This window comes from Coenobita brevimanus, chromosome 72, assembly GCF_032717465.1.
Source record: "Coenobita brevimanus isolate Jiangsu-jjx chromosome 72, ASM3271746v2, whole genome shotgun sequence".
Taxonomy (NCBI): Eukaryota; Metazoa; Arthropoda; class Malacostraca; order Decapoda; family Coenobitidae; genus Coenobita; species Coenobita brevimanus.
Genome location: NC_137025.1, coordinates 40990799 through 41012325, shown reverse-complemented (window position 1 = coordinate 41012325; position 21527 = coordinate 40990799). Strand labels below are relative to the sequence as shown.

The window sequence follows — 21527 nt, the reverse complement described above, 5'->3', positions numbered from 1 at the left end:
TTATTACCCACTGCCATCCGTTCCATAATTTTTCCAGACATATTTCTGACAGTCCTCATTATAAATCAGAGATGTGTTCCAAAAATCATAGATTTTTACATACACTGTAACTGGTACTGTAACCTGATGGAGACTGGAAATCATCTTTATAGCAAGTAACACCCTCCACAAACCCACACTATCCACTACACTGCATGGCACCACATCCACACACACCAAGGAACATCAAAACAACACCCAGCACATGATATCATACATAACTACAGTACTGTACTGTCATCTCTTCCCCCTTGCCTGCCTCAAACCAGCTTCCAGAAGCATATCCATGCTCAAATCACTTGCCGCTCCATTCAGACACTCAAAGACAACACACAACTGCATGCATGGCCTCCTGACATTCACCCTTCTGAATCCTACCTCCCTCGTGAAGACAGGGTACACCTGGCTAGACCGAGATGTGGGCATCATCCAGCCCTCTTGAGTTATCAGAGGAGGCTGGATGACTTAGTCGCATATGCCTGTCCAGGATGCAACACAGCACACCATACTATTAAGAACATTATGGAAGACTGCATTGTACACAATTGCCTGCGCCAACAACACAACATACACTCCTTGAGAGTTCTGTGGGAAAGCCCGATCTCAGCTGTGCCCTTCTTTAGGGACTCAGGGCTTTTCGGCCAGACTGCCTAGGGAACAACTGCTACTACTACTGCTGTTATCAGGCAATTTTCTGTACACACAGTGGACTTAATAGAAATCAGCATAAAAAAAAAAAAAAAATCAATTTATAGCAACTTACTTTATTCATTCTGTACAGTGCAGTTATATGGTTAAAATCCAGTGCTGTAAGAGGTGTCCTGGGTTATAGGAAACCACTAGGCTTGTCACTCAGTGTAGAGCCACTTGAAGTTGAAAGAAGAATAATTAAACATAATAAGAAGAATGGGAGAAAGAGAGAGAGAGGAGAGCACACACAAATGGACTCATAAAGGTGAAGGAAGTACAATGATTCATTGGTTATCACACATAACTGGTACCAAACAAGGTGCATGACAATGGAATTGCATGATAAATATACACAAAACCAATGGGATTTACCCTAACTATTACTGGACATCCCAGGTGCAAACCAAACTTTACCCTTTTTACAAATATTTTGAAGGTAGGTGGTGGCAACCATCATCCACTCTCTTGATGCAGTGCTGCCTACTTCTTCCTTCACCTTTATCATTCTTTTCTGTGTCTGCTCTCCTCTCTCCCTATTTCTCCCATCTTTCCTGTAACTTTTTATACTACTTTCCTTTTCAGGTGGTTCTACATTAAGTGACAGGCGTGATGGTTTCCTGTAAGCAGGAAACCATTTATGACAGTGGGTGATACCCATATAACCAACATACCTGTATATGTGTTCCCTATGTGTCAACGAGTGAGTTGGTGGAAGGTCAGTGCGCCTCCCCACAAAACAACTAACTCAAAGACATATGGCCACCCCTTATGGGATTATGGTGTCTGGTTATAGATGGATACATGGATAGACAAATATTTAAACCCATTAAATACATACACACTGTTATGGTAAGTACCAGAAACACACATAGGCATGGTTAGGTTAAAAGAACATGATGTGCAGGACAGAACAGGGAAGAAATAAATACCACAGACAGACTTAAGATGTACTTGAGGTAAGGGGCTCTGGCAAAGGGGTGGAGTTAGCAGACTCCACCACTTGGGATTAACTCCTCAAGTAGGGACTCATCTTTGGATCCCTCAAAGCCATCAGAAACTACTGACACTACATCATCATTGTCGGCAGAAACCAGCTCAGGCAGGTGATAATGATGTTTGTGAGTTGAAAAACGTGCTCTAATGGCAGGGGTGCAGATTTTCATGTTGCAGTGATAACAAAAACCACTATGACCAAGTGCACCATGACCAAGGAAGGGATCACTGTAGTTGGAAGCACTACAGCAAATGGATGGATGATGACTGTCGCCACCTACCACCACCCAATGTAGTACTGTGGCCATTGCAATCACTTCTGTGCAGTGAAAATGACTGAACAATAGTGTGGTACTGCTGTTAAAGCAGTGATGTGAAATAGCTAAAAACTTTGTGATCATGTCTTCCAAGTGTGGTATTGGTGAGGGTGCTGAGGCTAGTACTGCTAAGCCTAAGCAGGCAACTTAGGACACTGTGAAGCAGCACAAAGAAGGGAAAGGTGCTAATGCTGCTGCAAGTGCTTTTCACCTTCTGCGGGTGAATGAGTCAACTGTAATTGACAATACTCTTGCCATGTTGCTGGCAGGGGAGCATGCATCCTTGACCACTAAGAGGCTGCCAAAACACACAATCCTGCCAAGAATGAGATGGAGAGGCTCCTTCAAATCTGGATCATGAACCAGAATTGCCATGGTATGCCCCTATCAAATGTCCTTGTTTGCAACATGGCACTCTTGTTATGTGAAGATGTGAAGAATATGTATGGTGACGGGACAAATACAGGAAGTTTTATGGCCACCTCTGGGTGGTTTGAATGTTTTAAGGCTTGTGCTGGTTCACACAACTTCTGCATGAGCAGAGAGGCTGCCAATGCTGACCACATCCAAGACCACAAGAGTAGAGCAGCAAGCAGGTGCTAAACATCAATAAGATGGGCCCATTTTGGACAAGGGCATATTAAACCTTCATTGCCTGAGAGGAAAAGACTGGCCTGGCTTCAAGGTGACAAAGGATTGCCTGATTCTCCCTCGGGGGGACAATGCTGATGATCTCAAACTCCTTTCCTCATGTATCATTCACAGGACTCTACAGTACTCCATGGTAATCTGCAGGTATTCTGGAAACCTAACTCTATGACAGTTGACAATGTCACTTGCCAATGTTACATGACAGGATACCTCTCTCCTAACCTGAGACACTACGCAGCCAAGATCAACCTGGCCAACTACAGGCACACCCCAATTTAACGATGTAATTGGTTAGGTCAAACCCCATCGTACATAGAGGTACTTTTAACATGTATTTCAATATGGACCGTTTACCAGCCTTGGGTTTCCCCCCAAACCAAGCCCCAAACCCACCCAAATGAGCCCCAAAACAAGTTTAAACCCACCCAAATGAGCCCCAAAACAAGTTTAAAGCCAATCTAAATGGCCTAATAGCTGTCAAGGAAGCTAACCCAAGCCTAACACCTGTAATTAACTCACTAAAACCAACAAATAAAATCCGAAAATCGTCAAATGTAAGTCTGGAAAAAATCTGTCTATCTATCTATTGCCAGACGCCTCAATCCCGTTTGGGGTAGCCACAAACAAATCGCCTCCAAGTCGCCCTGTCCCCCGCCATTTCACTGCCCTGCTCCCAGCTCACACCCCCCTCTCTCATATACCTCTCCACCCCATCCCTCCATCTCATCCTCGGCCTCCCCCTCCCTCTTTCCCCCTCCACCTCACTCACATACACTCTCTTCATCAGTCTTTCACCCTCCATCCTCTCCACATGGCCAAACCACCTCAGTGTGTTCCTCATAACGCTTCCTATCACATCCACATCAACACGGGACAGTACGAGCTTGACTCATTCCTGTAAAGATACAATTACTTAAGAACAATTAGGTAAGAACCACAACGCTCCTTTCTATCCTCATTCGTCAGCCTGTCTCTCCATGTGACTCCACAGGCTCCTATTAAATAACTCATTTCCACTGCTCTCACTCTTGACTTGTGTCCTTCCAACAACGTCCAAGCTTCACTTCCGTACGTTAGAGTTGGTATCACAATACTGTCATGTAGTAACTTTTTCACTTCCATGCTCACTTCCCTGTTTCTTATCACTGCTTTCAAGGAACCAGCAACCTTTCTTCCCTGCTGTACCCTTGCAAGCACTTCCCCCTCCAAACCTCCATCCTTACTCATCACACTACCCAAGTACTTAAACGTACTCACATTTTCCAATTCCTCACCATCCAACCTCGCTGTACATTCACCGACTTCACCTCTCTCAAAGACCATCACTTTACTCTTCCCTACATTCACCTTTAGATTCCGTTTCTTACACACTCTCTCAAACTCATCAACCAAGCCTTGCAGCTCCCCTTCGTCTTCACTCAACAACACAGAATCATCTGCAAACAACAGTACAGGGAGTTTCCAAACACTATCCTCTCTCACCATGGCCACTCCAACATCCACTACCCTACCTTGTACCTCTTTTATTACCCCATCCATGTACAGACTGAACAACCATGGAGACATGACACATCCCTGTTTCAACCCAACCTTCAAAAAGAAAAATTCACTTAGTTCACCATCCACACGCACTGCAGCCTTCGCACCATCGTACATACTCTTCACAGCATTCAACAACTTTCCATCTACTCCATATATTCTTAACACTTTCCACAATCCTTGTCTATCCACCCTGTCATATGCTTTCTCCAAATCCATGAATGCCGCATACAACTTCCTTTCCTTCTCTAGAAACTTTTCCACTAAAGATCTGAGAATGAATATCTGATCTACACAACCTCTTCCCTTCCTAAAGCCTCCCTGTTCTTCTCCAACTAATTTCCCTGTTCTTTCTCTAACTCTGTCAATAAGTATCCTACCATACACTTTTCCTATTATACTAAGAAGACAAATGCCCCTATGGTTACCACACACTTCTTTTTCCCCTTTTCCTTTGTACAAGGGAATAATTATACCTGACTTCCAATCCTCCGGGACTCTACCTTCCTCCCAGGCCAATCTGCACATCTTCCACATCCATTCTACTACTATCTCTCTCCCATGCTTCAGCATTTCACCACACACTCCATCAATTCCTGGGGCTTTCCCCGATTTAACTTTCTTCATTGCTTCCACAACTTCTATCCTACTGATTTCTTCCTGTCTTCTCACCTCCCTCCTTCTCCCAGCCATTCCCCAGCCACTTATACTCGCATTACTTCCATACTCTACGTTCAACAATTCCTTAAAGTGTTCTCTCCATCTGCTCACTTTTTCCCCCTTCTCCACTAGTAATCTACCATTTTTATCTTTCACTCCCCTGCTAACTTCACTTCCACCCTGTCTTACTCTTTTCACCTCTTTCCAGAACATTTTCTTACAGTCCCTCCACTTTACACTCAAATTTCTTCCAAATTCCTCATCCACTCTCCTCTTATTCTCTCTTACTAATCTTTTCACCTCTCTCTTCCTTTCTACATATAACTCTCTCTTCTGCCTCTCAACCTCTTCCACGCCCCTATTTCTCATCCATTCATTGTATGCTTTCTTCTTTTGTGCCACAGCCTGTTTCACCTCTTCAGTCCACCACGCTGTTCCTTGCACCCCCCTCCGTCTTCTCTTCCTTCCACACACCACATCACATGCTGCACATATTTCTTCTGTAAATATTCTACACACACCTTCCACGTGTCCCATCTGCTCCAATTCATATTTGCCCAATTGTTCCTCCACGTCTCTCTTATACTCTGCCTTTTTCTCATCCTCTTGTAACCTTTCCACTCTCCTTGCAACTACTCCTTCCTCTCGTCTTTCCCTTCTTCTATTCCTCCAACTTACTTGAACTTTAATTCTGGCCATCACCAAGTAGTGGTCAGAAAGTCCACTCCCCCAACCTCTATACACTCTTGCATCCATTACACATCTTCGCATCCTTTCATCCACACACACATAATCAATCATTGCCTTCCTTTCATTCAGTTCACCACCCACCCTTCTCATCACTCGCCATGTATACCTGTGAATCATTTTATGCCTGAAGAGGGTATTGGCTATCACCAACCCCCTCCCAGCACAAATGTCCACTAATGCACTGCCATTCTCATCTATCTCAGCAGGCACACCCCACTCACCAACTATTCCATCCACCTTCACATTCCCAACTTTACCATTCATATCACCAATCAAAAACACTCTCTCATTCCTTCCAAACTTTTCCATGCACACTTCTACATTTGTCCAGAACTCTTCTCTCACTCTTCTAGCACGATCTTGCGTTGGCGCATACACACACACAATCGCCCACATTTGTATTCCAACTTTCAACTTTACCCACACAATCCTTGACCCAACTGATCCATACTGTCTTATGCTCCTCTTCCATCTTTTACTCACAACTATACATACTCCTTCCTTTGCCCTCTCATTCTCACCTACTCCTGCACATATACTCCATCCATACTCCCAATCTCTCACACTTTCTCCTCTCCATTTTGTTTCAGTTATTCCACATACATCCACTTTCGCATCCTCAAGCACCTGGACAATCTCTCTCTCTTTCACCTCATCATTCGCTCCCCTTACATTCCAGGTTCCAATTACAATGTCCTTTGTCCGGTCCTTGGTCGTCATCGTTTGGTCAGTCCTTGTCCGAGGCTTATTGTTTGTTTTTTTAGTTAGTTGTTTTCCGGGGAGGGGCACTAACCCTTCGCCAACCCTTTTAGTCGCCTTTTACGACAAGCAGGGATACTGGGGGAGTATTCTTGAAAACCCCATCTGTGGCTAAAACACATTAATCTACATCTAAAACAGTTTATAAATTAACCTAAACATACAATTTTAGTCTAAGATATCAAAATCAGTTTTAAAAAAATCAAAACCCATCGTTAAACTGGGGTTTGGCCATCGTTAGACGAGGCATGGTGGTACTTCTACCCCCTTCGTTAAGCCAGGGTATCGTATCTAGGGGTATCATATATCGAGGTATTACTATACTTCCTCTTTGTCACTGATAATGTCCCTAGTCACCCTCAGAACTTGGACAGCTAGTTGGACAACATCGAGGTAATGTTTTTGCCTCGAATCACCATGAAAGCTTAGTTATTACACTTGATTTTCTATTTATGCCTTCATCTCTAGCTTCCTTTCTGGCTGTTCTATACCTAGTGCTGTAGACAGTCACCATTTTGCTCCTAGAGCTATCAATAGTGGTGTCCCTTAGGGCTCTGTCCCGTCACCCATTCTCTTCCTTCTATTCATCAATGACCTAAGCTGCACATCTAACCCTATCCACTCATACACTGATGGCTCTGCCCTTCACTTTTCCACTCACTTCTCGAAGCATCCATCCCAGTAATAACTTTAACAAACAAGGAATGAGGCTGTGGCACATGTAATGTCTGACTTGGCTCATATCTCTGATTGGGGTAAAAGTAATCTTGTTTTTAATGCAACAAAGGCTCAGTTCTTACATCTTTCAACGTGTCAAAACCATCTGCAGGAATATCCTCTAATTTTTAACAACATCCAACTCAATCCTGCATCATCTTGAAACATACTACGGGTTTCATTCTCTTGAGACTTATCTTGCAAAGATCATATTACTTCTCTTATAAAATCTTCTTCCAAAAGATTTGGTGTGCTAAGCCAACTCCATGCCTTCTTTACCCCTGCACAGTCATTGACTTTACACACGTGTTTTATCTGCCCCTGTGCAGAGTGCAACTCATATGTGTGGGAAGGCTCCCTACATACAGCTCTTCTCAACAAGGTGGAGAAAAAGGCTTTTCATCTTATTAACTCTCTTCCTCTTACTGACTCCCTTCAACCTCTACTTTTTCATTGCACTGTTGCATCTTTACCTCTTTTCTATTGCTACTTCAGAGGTCAATGCTCCTCTGAACTGTCTGCTAGCATTCCTCAACCACTATGGCTGGTGCGTGGCACCTGTCTATCAACAAACTCTCATTCCTTTTCAGTTTAACTCTCTAATGCAAGAGTTAATCGTTACTCCATCCTTCATGTATGCAACAGGTCAACTCTGGAACTGTCTTCCTCTGTCTGTATTTCCAACTGGATATGACCTCCAGTCTTACAAATGCAGTGTGTCCAGGTATCTTGAAATGAATTGAATGGAGCTTCAATTTTGCTTTCTGTTACCTTGTTGTTTTTGTCTTGGAGGGAACAATTTTCTGGGCTTCTGACCTTTGGTTCCTTCTTCCTTAAAACAAAATGGGGAGGGGAAGAGAGAGAGAGAGAGAGAGAGAGAGAGAGAGAGAGAGAGAGAGAGAGAGGGGGGGGGGGACAATGCAACAACTCCCACATGCTAGTGAGGGTCCCAACAAGCTTTCATCAAAGAACTTTGGCGTCCTTAAAACTTCGGGCATGTCATCGACATCACTGTTGCCTGGGCGGACTGGAGCAGTCCACCATAATGAAATGTGGAATAAAATATGGCCAGACTGTGTACATGGTTTCACTGGATTCCCCTTAGTTTCCAATGCCTGCCAAGAAATTTTGAGGCTTTCTCATGAGGCAGGCTACTGTGGAGCAAATTAAAAGTCACACACAGGAGCTGGGCAATGAACATATAAGGAACCTACAGCATGAGTAGGTACATACTGAACAACAGATAAAGGAAATAGAAGAGCCAGTACAGATCGTCAACATCAAGACTCTGTGAGAGTTCCTCAGCTTGCCTGACCAGGATATCAACTTCATGCAGGAGAGACACCACAACACTAAGGCATGGATGTGTTATTCCACCCAGTTGAATAGGTTATTTGCTGCTCCTGGGAGATATATACAGCAAAGAAGAGGGACACCAGGCAGAGACATATCACCGTCTTCCAGTCAAGGTTACTGATAAGCGGCACATCAGAGGAGCAAGAACCAATGCCATCAAGAAGCAACACATTTCTGTGTCGCTCTGCCTCACCGATCTCCATGGTGTCTGCCTCACCCTCTCACTCTCCCACTACCTCTCCTTCTCACTATTCCTCGGGCAGTCTACTTACACTTCAGGATTACATGCAAGTGAATGGGATATCAGCTGTCTTCCAGCCTTGAGACAAAGAAAAATACCAGTTAGGTGGGTTAAAACTTAATTTTATACTTATGAGTACCTTGCGTGATGGAGGAGAATATTCACTGGTGCAAATGTACAGAAATGACAATGATTAGATGGATGTGTAGTGTGTCCATGAATGCAAGACCTAGAGGGGGCTAGGTTTATAATGAAAGAGTTGAGCTGAAGGATGGAACTGGAGAGGATGGATGACAACTGGGTGCAGAAAGTGAGAAGCATGAAAAAAAAAGACTACCAGTCATCTGTGAGCCAGGTAGACTGTAATAAGACTCTTAGATGAAAACTTGACTATTATGTATTCATCCTAGATGACTGCCAGTGCTGGTTGAGTGACATGTGAACTCAAGTTGTGACACTAAACAACTCTTATTAATAACTTTTTCTTCTACAATCAATACTTTCTGAGATTTGAGATCTGAGTTTTCAACACAAACACACACAGATACATTTTGTACAAAAAAAAAAAAAAAGACTATCGACTTCATCTACCTGACTGAAAATGGGACATGATCACAGAGTGCGACCTCAGGGATAAAGGACTGAATAGGGAGGCTGCCAGAGATTGAGCATCATGAGACCCACCGTTTGGTGACCAAGGCCAACGCATGCATGCATGTTGGAGCCTTTATAAACAATAATACTGACAATTTTCAGAAACATATCTCCACTGAAACCATGTTATAATGTGTCTGATTTACAATAAATTGTAATCCAATTATAACTCTATTATAAAATGAAGTTTGCCTGTATTTAATTTCATATTAACAAGTACCTCTGTGGGCCAATAAACATGACAATTAATATCTTTTTAGATGGAAGTAAAAATAGGAGACTGAGTATGTAAAATGTTGGCACTTCTGGGAGTGAATGTGAATGCAGGAAGAGTCAGTAGCTACGTCTTTACCTACACATTTCCTGAAGAGCATTACCTTACATGACTGTTTTCATGTTTTATGACTGACATTCTTTTAGCCTATAAGGGTTTATAAAGGCAACATATAGTGCTTTCAATGGTTATGGCCCTATTTATATTGGTTTGAGACTTGGGTTAAGTGAAAGTAGCCTCCCCCTAAGATCCAACCTCGGTTATATCCAAAAGCGGCATCAAATTATTTCATATTGTGCTTTTTAGTGATGGAGCCCTATTATAAAGCAGGGGATACCTGTACACCAGCCCTGAATGAAACAGTCCTATACCTCATACCAATTAATCTGGCCAGGCATGTATGGCAACATTGTTCCTGCCGAGATTCTGATTGGCTGGAGGTGTTTGTTCGATTTCGTTGTTGCTTAAACCGATACTTTCTTTATTATCAGATGTGATGCTGAGTTTGTCGACAATACAATCGTCAAAAGCAGTAAGAAATCCATTATATACTTAACAACAATGAAATTTGCGTAGGAAGATAGAAATATGAGTCAACAAAGTATTTTAGCAGTCAAAGTCAAGGTCAGCATTTGAACAATTCCTTTAAATCTCTGACACTCGATAATATAACAGAAAATTAAGGAAACCTGCTTAGTGTAAGCGTTGGTGTAACACACATTTAAATTTTAAGATCAGTCCGCACCCTTTAACAGTGCCACAACTCTGAATAATTAAAAGTTCTGATGAAAAGACGAGGTGTGCGGGGAGGGAGGTTTGAAAAAATTTCGAAGATCAAAGAAGGCTAAAGGAAAACTATTTCATTTTATCTCCTCTATTATCACAGTACGGACTGATCTTAAAATTTAAATGTGTGTTACACCAACGCTTAGATTAAGCAGGTTTCCTCAATTTTCTGTTATATTATCGAGTGTCGGAGATTTAAAGGAATTGTTCGAATGCTGACCTTGACTTTGACTGCTAAAATACTTTGTTGACTCATATTTCTATCTTCCTAAGCAGATTTCATTGTTGTTAAGTATATAACAGATTTCTTATTGCTTTTGACGATTGTACTGTTGACAAACTCAGCATCATATCTGATAATAAAGAAAGTATCGATTTAAGCAACAACGAAATCGAACAAACACCTCCAGCCAATCAGAATCTCGGCAGGAACAGTGTTGCCATACATGCCTGGCCAGATTAATTGGTATGAGGTATAGCATGTTGTTGTTGCTGTCTAACCCTGGCCCACCTGGCTAAGCAAACCCGTTGACCTTTGGTAAGTTACTGCCTCTACAGGGTTGTCCCCTAGGTTCCTCACACTGCTGATGTTGTGTCTGTATCTTAGTGTGCCCTGCATTGTCCAGTGCTCCCTTTTGTTTGTTATGTTGCTTAGGCCTATTCTACACATGAGGCATGCATCATTTATGATTTCACCAAATCCTGAATCTACGCCTAAGCTGGTAACTGAGGAGGGCTGGGTGATGTCCTAATCTAAGCCTAGGCTGGTGTACTTGGATCAGTTCTAATTGATGATACATCTGATGGGTGAATGTCTGGAGAGAGGGCTTGTTAATGCAGTGTTCTGAATGAGGTGTTTTACTGCCATGCATGAGAAATGAGTAGTGTATACAAGCATTTCTTCAGTGCTAGTTTTGGAATGCCTTGAGGTGTGATGTTGTTGAAGAGGGTTTGGTAATGATTCTGCGGTGATTGTTTTATGTGCCTAATTGTTGTGAAGCTCTGTCATGTAATGATGGGTGTTGTGTGTTAGCAATGGCTGCTGTGCAGAACTGTGTGCCTCTCATCTTAATACAGTAAAAATCCTGTAATCTGAACGGCAGGGGACTGGGAGTCTTTCAGACAATTGTTTTTTTTTTTTTTGACTATTGGGAGGGACCTCTGAGAACATTAGACATATGTACTGTACAGTTCATGATCATTAAATAAACACTTAAACTGATAAGGGTTATTATTTTACTCACTGGAAATGCAAAGAAGTGTAGATGAATAGTTGTAGGTAGGTACATCCAAGTCCAAGGGCAAGCCCAAGCCAGATAAATCCTTAGATAAAGCCCAGAAATATTTGAAATAAGACCAGAAAAAATGGAAAAATTTTGCCTTGACAAATTTGGAGTACTGGGATTTTTGGATTATTGGTGGCTGGATTAGAGGACCTTTACTGTACAAGTATATTCTGTAACAGGGATGAATTAAATTTCATAGTGTGAGTTGTGTGAGCAGTTTTGGTGCAGCCACTGATGGTGTGTAGGAAGTTGCTCTACATGATCTGCAAGGTACTAGACTGGGTAATGAAGTGGATGTTAGATAGGATGGGGGCCCGTGCTGAGGAAGCATAGGACATCAATATCAAGTATACTGCTTGTAGAGTAGGGAGACTGTTTCTTTTTGTTGACCAAAAGTCTGTCCCTGTAAGTGCACTGAGTGCTTTGAGGGGGTGGAGTTCAAACACGTAAAGTTAACAGGTGTACAGTACAATACCCTGTAAAATGACTTCGGGAAAATAACTCTCATCCTGTGTGCAGAAAACAGTTTTTTTTTTTTTTTAACCTTCTCCAACTGATATTTTGGCGATTCTTACTCACAGAGAATGTGACGAAGTACAGCTACTTGCATTAATATTAGACTGATATCAGTTCTGCCACTATGTTTCCTGAAGTTATGCATTTTTCACAGGGCCAATATATATATATATATATATATATATATATATATATATATATACATACAGTATATAGATGTGTATATATACAGTGGGCTCGCACACAGCATAAGAGATTGGGCTGTCCGTGACCTCGCACACTGTGAATTCGCGCACTGAGAATACATAATCTTATGGGAAAAATTACATATGGGTGGTACCCCCTCATACCTGGACCTTTTTTGGCTGTTAGAGACATAATAAAGGTCAAATTTTTCAAACATTGTACTACAGATATGGCATCAATAACAAAAATATGGGCAGTCTTCTTAACAACAGTAGACAACAGGCCTGATGGACTTAAATGACAGGGGTTCCAAGGCGCGGCAACACACTTAGAGTGCCCCCGCTGCCACCCCGGCTGCACCACGCTTGTTTAACGGTTACCAATGTTGTATTATTCTTTGTATTGACAAAGAAATTTACGGCCTGTCGAATGTTACATTTCTTCCAGAATGCAGCAACAGTCATTATGGTGGGAGTTGCAGGTATGCCAGGTGAAGCAGGTGAGTCAGGCGGGGCTGTGGAGGTAGAGGGGGAGGCAGCTGGTGAGTCAGGTGGGGCAGTGCAGGAGGAGGGGATGGCGGAGGGCGAGTCAGGGGAGGTGGTGAGGGGAGGATCCTCCCTCTCCTCCTCGCTACTGCTCACATCTTCGGCAATTTCTTTCATCTCTTCTTGCTTGTTTGTTTCATTCCTCATCTTGTTATGGACGTATTGGTAGTATAACAACCTGGTATTCACAAAATAACTATCATTATTATAGAAATTGGGAATCTATTCTAACTTACTGTTATTGCCGAAAATGTTATTGGAGAGATCTTACTGTAGACTCCTTTTAAGCGCATTCCCCACAAATGCGTTGTGTGTGTGTGTGTGTGTGTGTGTGTGTGTGTGGGGGGGTTGCGTACTAATGGAAAATGGCATTTTTGAGCCACTCCTTGCCTCTACCTCACATTCTGCGAGGTAAACTCGCACGTTCTAGGTTTTTGGTTATGATTTTTGGTCACTTGCGCACAATGCGATTCGTGCACTCTGAGCTCGTGCATTAGGCGAGCCCACCGTGTATTATATATATATATAGTAAAACCTCCATATAACGGACTTCAATACACCGGAATTCGCTTTTATCAGACTCAAGGAGCTACCGGACTAAATTCCTATATATCGGAAAAAGTCCAATAAAACCAGAAGCAGTCCGGACTGCCTGACCACTTCAGATATGTTCACCACGATCTGGCAAATAAAGGACATGTTTATCAATGTATAATATAGTATTATTATATATATTATACCATTTGCTTAATGAAGTGAAGTTATAACACAGTACAGTACAACAATGGCAGTCAAAACAGTTTAAAAATCATTCATGCGATCCGGAATAATGTCTGATATATCGGAAAAAGTCCGGATTAGCAGGAGGAAGTCTGGATGTTGCTTTTATCGGAATTTTGCATTTTTCGGAATGGTTTCGGCCCCAATTAGTCCATTATAATGAGGTCTTACTGTATATATATATATATATACTGTAAAAGTAGTCCCTCCAATATCCAATGTAATAGAGCCAACGGCATGTCCGGATAGTGATCACGTCCGGATACTGGGACCCAACCTTCTGGACTTGTACTTATGGACCCTAACTCAGAAAAACACCTATACAACTCCCTCTGGACATGCATAGCACCTATTTAAGACCCAAATCATACCAATAAGGGACATCTATCTATCTATCTATTGCCAGATGCCTCAATCCTGTTTGGGGTGGCCACAAACAAATCGCCTCCAAGTCGCCCTGTCCCCCGCCATTTCACTGCCCTGCTCCCAACTCACACCCCCCTCTCTCATATAACTCTCCACCCCATCCCTCCATCTCATCCTCGGCCTCCCCCTCCCGCTTCCCCCCTCCACCTCACTCACATACACTCTCTTCGTCAGTCTTTCACCCTCCATCCTCTCCACATGGCCAAACCACCTCAGTGTATTCCTCATAACGCTTCCTATCACATCCACATCAACACCACAACGCTCCTTACATCCTCATTCGTCAGCCTGTCTCTCCATGTGACTCCACAGGCTCCTCTTAAATAACTCATTTCCACTGCTCTCACTCTTGACTTGTGTCCTTCCAACAACGTCCAAGCTTCACTTCCATATGTTAGAGTTGGTATCACAATACTGTCATGTAGTAACTTTTTCACTTCCATGCTAACTTCCCTGTTTCTTATAACTGCTTTCAAAGAACCAGCAACCTTTCTTCCCTGCTGTACCCTTTCAAGCACTTCACCCTCCAAACCTCCATCTTTACTCATCACACTACCCAAGTACTTAAACGTACTCACATTTTCCAATTCCTCAACATCCAACCTCGTTGTACATTCACTGACTTCACCTCTCTCAAAGACCATCACTTTACTCTTCCCTACATTCACCTTTAGATTCCGTTTCTTACACACACTCTCAAACTCATCCACCAAGCCTTGCAGCTCCCCTTTGTCTTCACTCAACAACACAGTATCATCTGCAAACAACAGTACAGGGAGTTTCCAAACACTATCCTCTCTCACCAGGGCCACTCCAACATCCACTACCCTACCTTGTACCTCTTTTATTACCCCATCCATGTACAGATTGAACAACCATGGAGACATGACACATCCCTGTTTGAACCCAACTCTCAAAGAGAAAAATTCACTTAGTTCACCATCCACATGCACTGCAGCCTTCGCACCATTGTACATACTCTTCACAGCATTCAACAACTTCTCTTCTACTCCATATATTCTTAACACTTTCCACAATCCTTGTCTATCCACCCTGTCATATGCTTTCTCCAAATCCATGGAAGCTGCATACAACTTCTTTCCCTTCTCTAGAAACTTTTCCACTAAAGATCTAAGAATGAATATCTGATCTACACAACCTCTTCCCTTCCTAAAGCCTCCCTGTTCTTCTCCAACTAATTTCTCTGTTCTTTCTCTAACTCTGTCAATAAGTATCCTACCATACACTTTTCCTATTATACTAAGAAGACAAATGCCCCTATGATTACCACACACTTCTTTTTCCCCTCTTTCTTTGTACAAGGGAATAATTATACCTGACTTCCAATCCTCTGGGACTCTACCTTCCTCCCAGGCCAATCTGCACATCTTCCACATCCATTCTACTACTATCTCTCCCCCATGCTTCAGCATTTCACCAAACACTCCATCAATTCCTGGGGCTTTCCCCAATTTAACTTTCTTCATTGCTTCCACAACTTCTATCCTACTGATTTCTTCCTGTCTTCTCACCTCCCTCCTTCTCCCAGCCATTCCCCAGCCACTTATACTCGCATTACTTCCATCCTCTACGTTCAACAATTCCTTAAAGTGTTCTCTCCATCTGCTCACTTTTTCTCCCTTCTCCACTAGTAATCTACCAATTTTATCTTTCACTCCCCTGCTAACTTCACTTCCACCCTGTCTTACTCTTTTCACCTCTTTCCAGAACATTTTCTTACAGTCCCTCCACTTTACACTCAAATTCCTTCCAAATTCCTCATCCACTCTCTTCTTACTCTCTCTACTAATTTTTCACCTCTCTTTCTTTCTACATATAACTCTCTCTTCCGCCTCTCAACTTCTTCCACGCCCCTATTTCTCATCCATTCATTGTATGCTTTCTTCTTTTGTGCCACAGCCTGTTTCACCTCTTCAGTCCACCATGCTGTTCCTTGCACCTCCCTCCGTCTTCTCTTCCTTCCACACACCACATCACATGCTGCACATATTTCTTCTGTAAATGTCCTACACACACCTTCCACTTCTCCCATCTGCTCCAATTCATATTTGCCCAATTGTTCCTCCACTTCTCTCTTATACTCTGCCTTTTTCTCATCCTCTTATAACCTTTCCACTCTCCTTGCAACTACTGAAATAAATGCAAAAGAACCATAAAATGAGTTTTTTGAGGTAGGTTTATACAATATTAAACATTCTGGGTACTTACAACAAGTCCCTGGCTCCTGGATTGGTAGATATGGACCCTAACCTAGCCTAACTCAGAAAAACACCTCCCTACTGCACACGCATGGCACCAAAGACACGATTCACACCAATAAGGGACATAAAAGAGTGAAATGAGGTGTTAGAGGTAAGTATGGAAAAAACAGTACAGTACAGTACAATATGAATCATTCTGGGTACTTACAGCAAGTCCCTGGCCATCTCGATGAATAACCCGTCTCCTCTCAGACTCTGACAGTAAGAAGGAGTTCCTGAAGCACTTGCAGTACACTGTTCATGTCTTGCACAGAACTTAGTCATTTGCAATCAGAATTCCATTCTCTTAACACTGTGCACTCTTGTCTTACTTGCGCTCCATTGTACCTTAATGAAATAAGTATTGCACTCTGCACTTTAAGTCTTTCCACTCTTAAAACCATTTTCTAAGCAAAACACACTCAAGTAAATTTACGTTACATTTACAGTCCATTAAATTTTTGTGTTTTCACTCAGAACTCTAATTCCTTAACACTATGCAGTTTTTTTCACTGCACAACACTGTAAATTCCCGTGTGGTCTAGTGGAGAAGTTCTTGGTGTCTAATCTCTGTCAGAGTCTGAGAGTAGCACATGCAGGTGACTTAGGGGTGCGTCGCTGGGTCGTGGTGATGGTGTACCCACTGCAGGCGACTCTGAAGAGAGGCGCAAACTCACGTCGAGTGGTGACTCCACCGTGCCTGATGTGCTGGGCTGTGGCTCGGAGCATGAGGGCCTGTCTTGGGAAGGCAATGGAGTGGAGCCAGGGCTGGGCACAGCGGGGGTCACGGGCCTGAAAAAGCTGTCAATTGTTGATTGACGCAAGGAACGACGATTTTGACGATTAATGATGCACTGCCTGAAAGCGCGCACTTCCTCCAAAAGTCCCAAGGGCCCAATCTCCCTGTCGTAGTCCGGGTGCTCCAAGTATTCCAGAACGAGCTCTAGGTGTTACCGGAGTGTGCTCAGCTTGGGGATGGCTGGAGTAGTGTCATGCTGAGAGGAGTCCGCATCATTGTTGCTGTCCTCGTCAGAATCTTCAAGCTGGATACTGACACCTGCAACTGAAGATGCGATCTCGATATCAGACATGGTCTGATACCCAGGATCGCCCTCGTCGTCATCCAACCACTCACGCACTTTGTCCACATCAACATTGTTGCCATGCGCACGTAAACGTGCATGCAAGTCATCCACGTCAAAACCTAGGAAATCGTGCTCCACATCCGTTCCAAGAAGCAGACGAGACCAACCATTTTCTAGAGTCTTGACAGGGATTTCCTTCCATGCACTGGCCCAGTTGTAGATGGCAGACTTGATGTTGTAGCGGTGAATGTTTTCCAAAGTCCGCTGGCCTCACATGTCCCGTCCCTCCCTGCGCTCGTCCTCGTCCTCGAAGACAACCATCACCTCGTCCAGGAACTTCCGCCGGTACAGCCTCTTCATTGCCACAATCACTCCTTGGTCCATTGGTTGGATGAGAGCAGTAGTATTAGGTGGCAGAAACATGCACCTAATGCGCCCATTCTCAGCCACCAACTCCTTGCCACACGGGTGGGCAGGTGCATTGTCGAGGAGGAGGGCCTTTACCTGGTCACGTGGGATTCCCAGTTTCTCCGTCTGGTAATGGATGACCTCCTTGACGAAATGGCAGTGGAACCAGTCTTTGAAGATCTGGACTGTGAACCATGCCTTCAAGGAATGGTACCAGATGACAGGAAGGACATCCATCACCCCATGAAGACACCGAGGCTGCTTTGCACGGCCAACAATAACGGGCTTGAGCCGGTGCATGCCGTTAGCATTGGCACAACACAAAGCAGATATCCACTGCTTGCAGAGCTTGCGGCCAGGTACACGCTTCTCTGTCTCCTCAGCTAGAGTGTTCGTAGGCAAAGAGCGATAGAATAAGCCAGTTTCATCAGCGTTGTAGACTTGACCGAGAGCTAGGCCCTCCCTGTCGATCAAGCCCTTCACCTTGTGCCGAAACTCGTCAACTCCATCCTCATTGGCGTCCAAAGCTTCGCCATGAGACTTACGGTTGGTAAGGCCATGTCGTAACCTGAATGGAAGAGCCAACCTTCGGATGCCTTGAAGTCCAGGGCATCGTGAAGCCTTGCGAACTTCTCAGCAGCAACCTTCAGCTCTGTGCCATGCACCATCACACCAACAGCACGTTGCTGTCGATACCAAATCAACGTAGAGCGGTCGACTTCTGCATACTTGGGAGTATACATCACCTTCCTCTCCACGTTGCGTTTGCTTTTTGACGAGAAGTCAGCCGTGTACTGCATGAGTTTGTCACGGGATCTCTTGATATCAAACAAAGTAGACTGGGGCAGGTTGAATTCACGGAGGATACGTGAGGTAGACCATCCTGCATCCACTTTGTCTTATATCTCCCTCTTCTTCTCCAGAGTCAAAACCACTCTCTTCCTCTCCTCAGGCGGCAGGGTCGCCATCACACACACGAAGGAGAGGCACGACAGCAGCAGGAGAGCCTGCAGCAGGTAAGGCACCACCACAAAAGTGAGCACGTGGGCGGCCATGACGACGAGTGTGCACACACAACAAGAGACGGGCAGTAAGTGGGGAGGATGCAGGGGCGCTCTAGCGGACGTTGGCGGAACAATGCACCAAAACACAGCTTGCCCGCGCCGCGCGCGCCAACTTCAAATAACGGGTGGGAAAAAGTCAGATTTTTTTCTAATTTTTTGTGGTTTTTGGACCATTTTGGGAATATTCGATCCCGGGACGAAAATGTCTGGTTGTTGGGGATGTCCGGAAAATGGGCATCCGGGTATTGGAGAGATTACTTTATATATATATATATATATATATATATATATATATATATATATATATACAGTATATATATATATATATATATATATATATATATCTATATATATATATATACAGTATATATATATATATATATATAGATAGATAGATAGATATATATATATATATATATATTTATATATATATATATATATATATATATATATATATATATATATATATACAGTGTATATATATATATATATATATATATATATATATATATATATATATATATATATATACTGTATATATATATATATATATATATATATATATCTATTGCCAGACGCCACAATCCAGTAAGGAGTGGCCATTTGACTTTGAGTTATTTGTTTTATGGGGAGGGGCACTAATCCTCCACCAACCCACTTGTTGACATGTAGGGAGCACGTATGGTTTGGTTATATGGTTACCACCCAGCGTAGTAAATGGTTTCTTGGCTTACAGGAAACCATTTGGCTTGTCACTCAATGTAAAGCCACCTGTAAAAGAAAGAAAAGCAATAAGAAGTGACAGGAAAGATTGGAGAAATATGAAGAGAGGAGGGCAGACACAGAAATAGAATGATAAAGGCTACCGGTAAGGAAGAAGTAGGCAGCTCTACATCAAGTGAGTGGATGATGGTCACCACCACCTACCACAAATATATATATATATATATATATATATATATATATATATATATATATACTGTATGTACATAAACACCTTTAATCCAGTCAATCAGTGACCAGTTATGCAGCGGATATGACAGAAGGAATGCTGAAAAATGTGTACACAAATTTCTACATCAATGTTTACAGTAATTTAGCTGTAATGAACACCAGTCCTGTCAAATGAGATAAATCACAGCCAGAATCAAGTCCTCTATTAAGATACTAGGTATGTTGCAGCTTACAGGTTAAATATGAATGGTGAACAATAATATCAAACTGGTGACATGTAAAGGGTTCATGGCACAAAGGAGAGCTGGGTCTTGGGGAATGGGTTGTTAAACCCATGCTCACAGTCAGACACACAAAATAAGAAAGCTGAGCATCATCTCCTCAGTTTCCAAATCATTATTAAAGGTAATGTTAGTGTGATATTAAAAGCATACAAAGTTATTCAGTGAAACCTATTCTTATCTTGTTGAATGAACATCAGCATGCATAAAAGTGGGAACACAAATGGAAAGTAAATGCCAAATTCTTTACCAACTTTTCTGAGGCATTTGACAATAACGGAATATGTCTGATTTCTCTCATCTTAAATGCCAGGACCAGCTTTCCTAGCCCTGGGCTACTACGCTCCTCATGGGGCAAAGTAGGATTGGATGATGCATGGATGGATGGTCTGATTTCTCTGTATCGTTGCTGACTATACTCTGAAATATGGGATGCAGACTTGTGAAAGAATGTAATCCAGAGTGGTCCATAAATACCCATAAAAAACTCCTCATTCCAATTTAAGTTTCACACATACTCATACAGCCATTAAAATCACAGATAAACCTTTGTGACACTATGCTGAAATTATCCACAAAATGCTGAATTTAACACTAAATGCATTCAGGAAATTTCTAATTAATATTACTTCTATTTGAAGGTTGGATTGAAACAAGGATGTGTCATGTCTCCATGGTTGTTCAAACTATATGGATGGGTTATAAAAGAGATATAAGGTAGGGCAGTGGACGCTGGAGTGGCCCTAATGAGCGAGGGAAGCATTTAGAAACTCCCTGTACTGTTGTTTGCGGATGATGATATGCTGTTAAGTGAAGATGAAGGGAAGCTGCAAGGCTTGGTGAATGAGTTTGGGAGAGTGTGTAAGAAATGAAATCTAAAGGTGAATGCAGGGGGGAAGAGTCATGTTATGGTCTTCGAGAGAAATGAAGTCATTGAATGTACCATGAGGCTGGATGAGGAGGAAACGGAAAATGTGAGTGCGATTAAGTACTTTTTTTTTTTTTTTTTTTTTTTTTTAATGCGAGGAAGAAGGAACTTGGGTAGTGTGATGAGTAAGGATGGACGTTTAGAGGGTGAAGTGCTTGAAAGGGTGGAACAAGGAAGAAAGGTTGCAGGTTCTTTGAAAGCAGTGATAAGAAACAGGGAATTGAGCGTGTAAGTTAAAAAGTTGCTGTATGACAGTATTGTGATACCAACTCTAATGTATGGAAGTGAAGCTTGGACCTTGTTGGAGGGACACAAGTCAAGAGTGAGAGCAGTGGAATGAAGTTATTTGAGAGGAGCATGTGGGGTTACATGGAGAGACAG

General features: G+C 42.7%; 1 protein-coding gene across 1 annotated transcript in view; it reads right to left on the bottom strand.

Moving 5' to 3' along the window:
• Positions 1–11045, bottom strand: part of LOC145407112 (TLC domain-containing protein 3A-like) — a 117889-nt gene extending 106844 nt beyond the window's left edge. The window contains exon 1 of the mRNA XM_080278132.1: positions 10928–11045. Coding sequence (XP_080134258.1) covers positions 10928–11045 — 118 coding nt within the window. The remainder of the gene's footprint in view (positions 1–10927) is intronic.
• Between the last annotated feature and the right edge of the window lie 10482 nt (positions 11046–21527).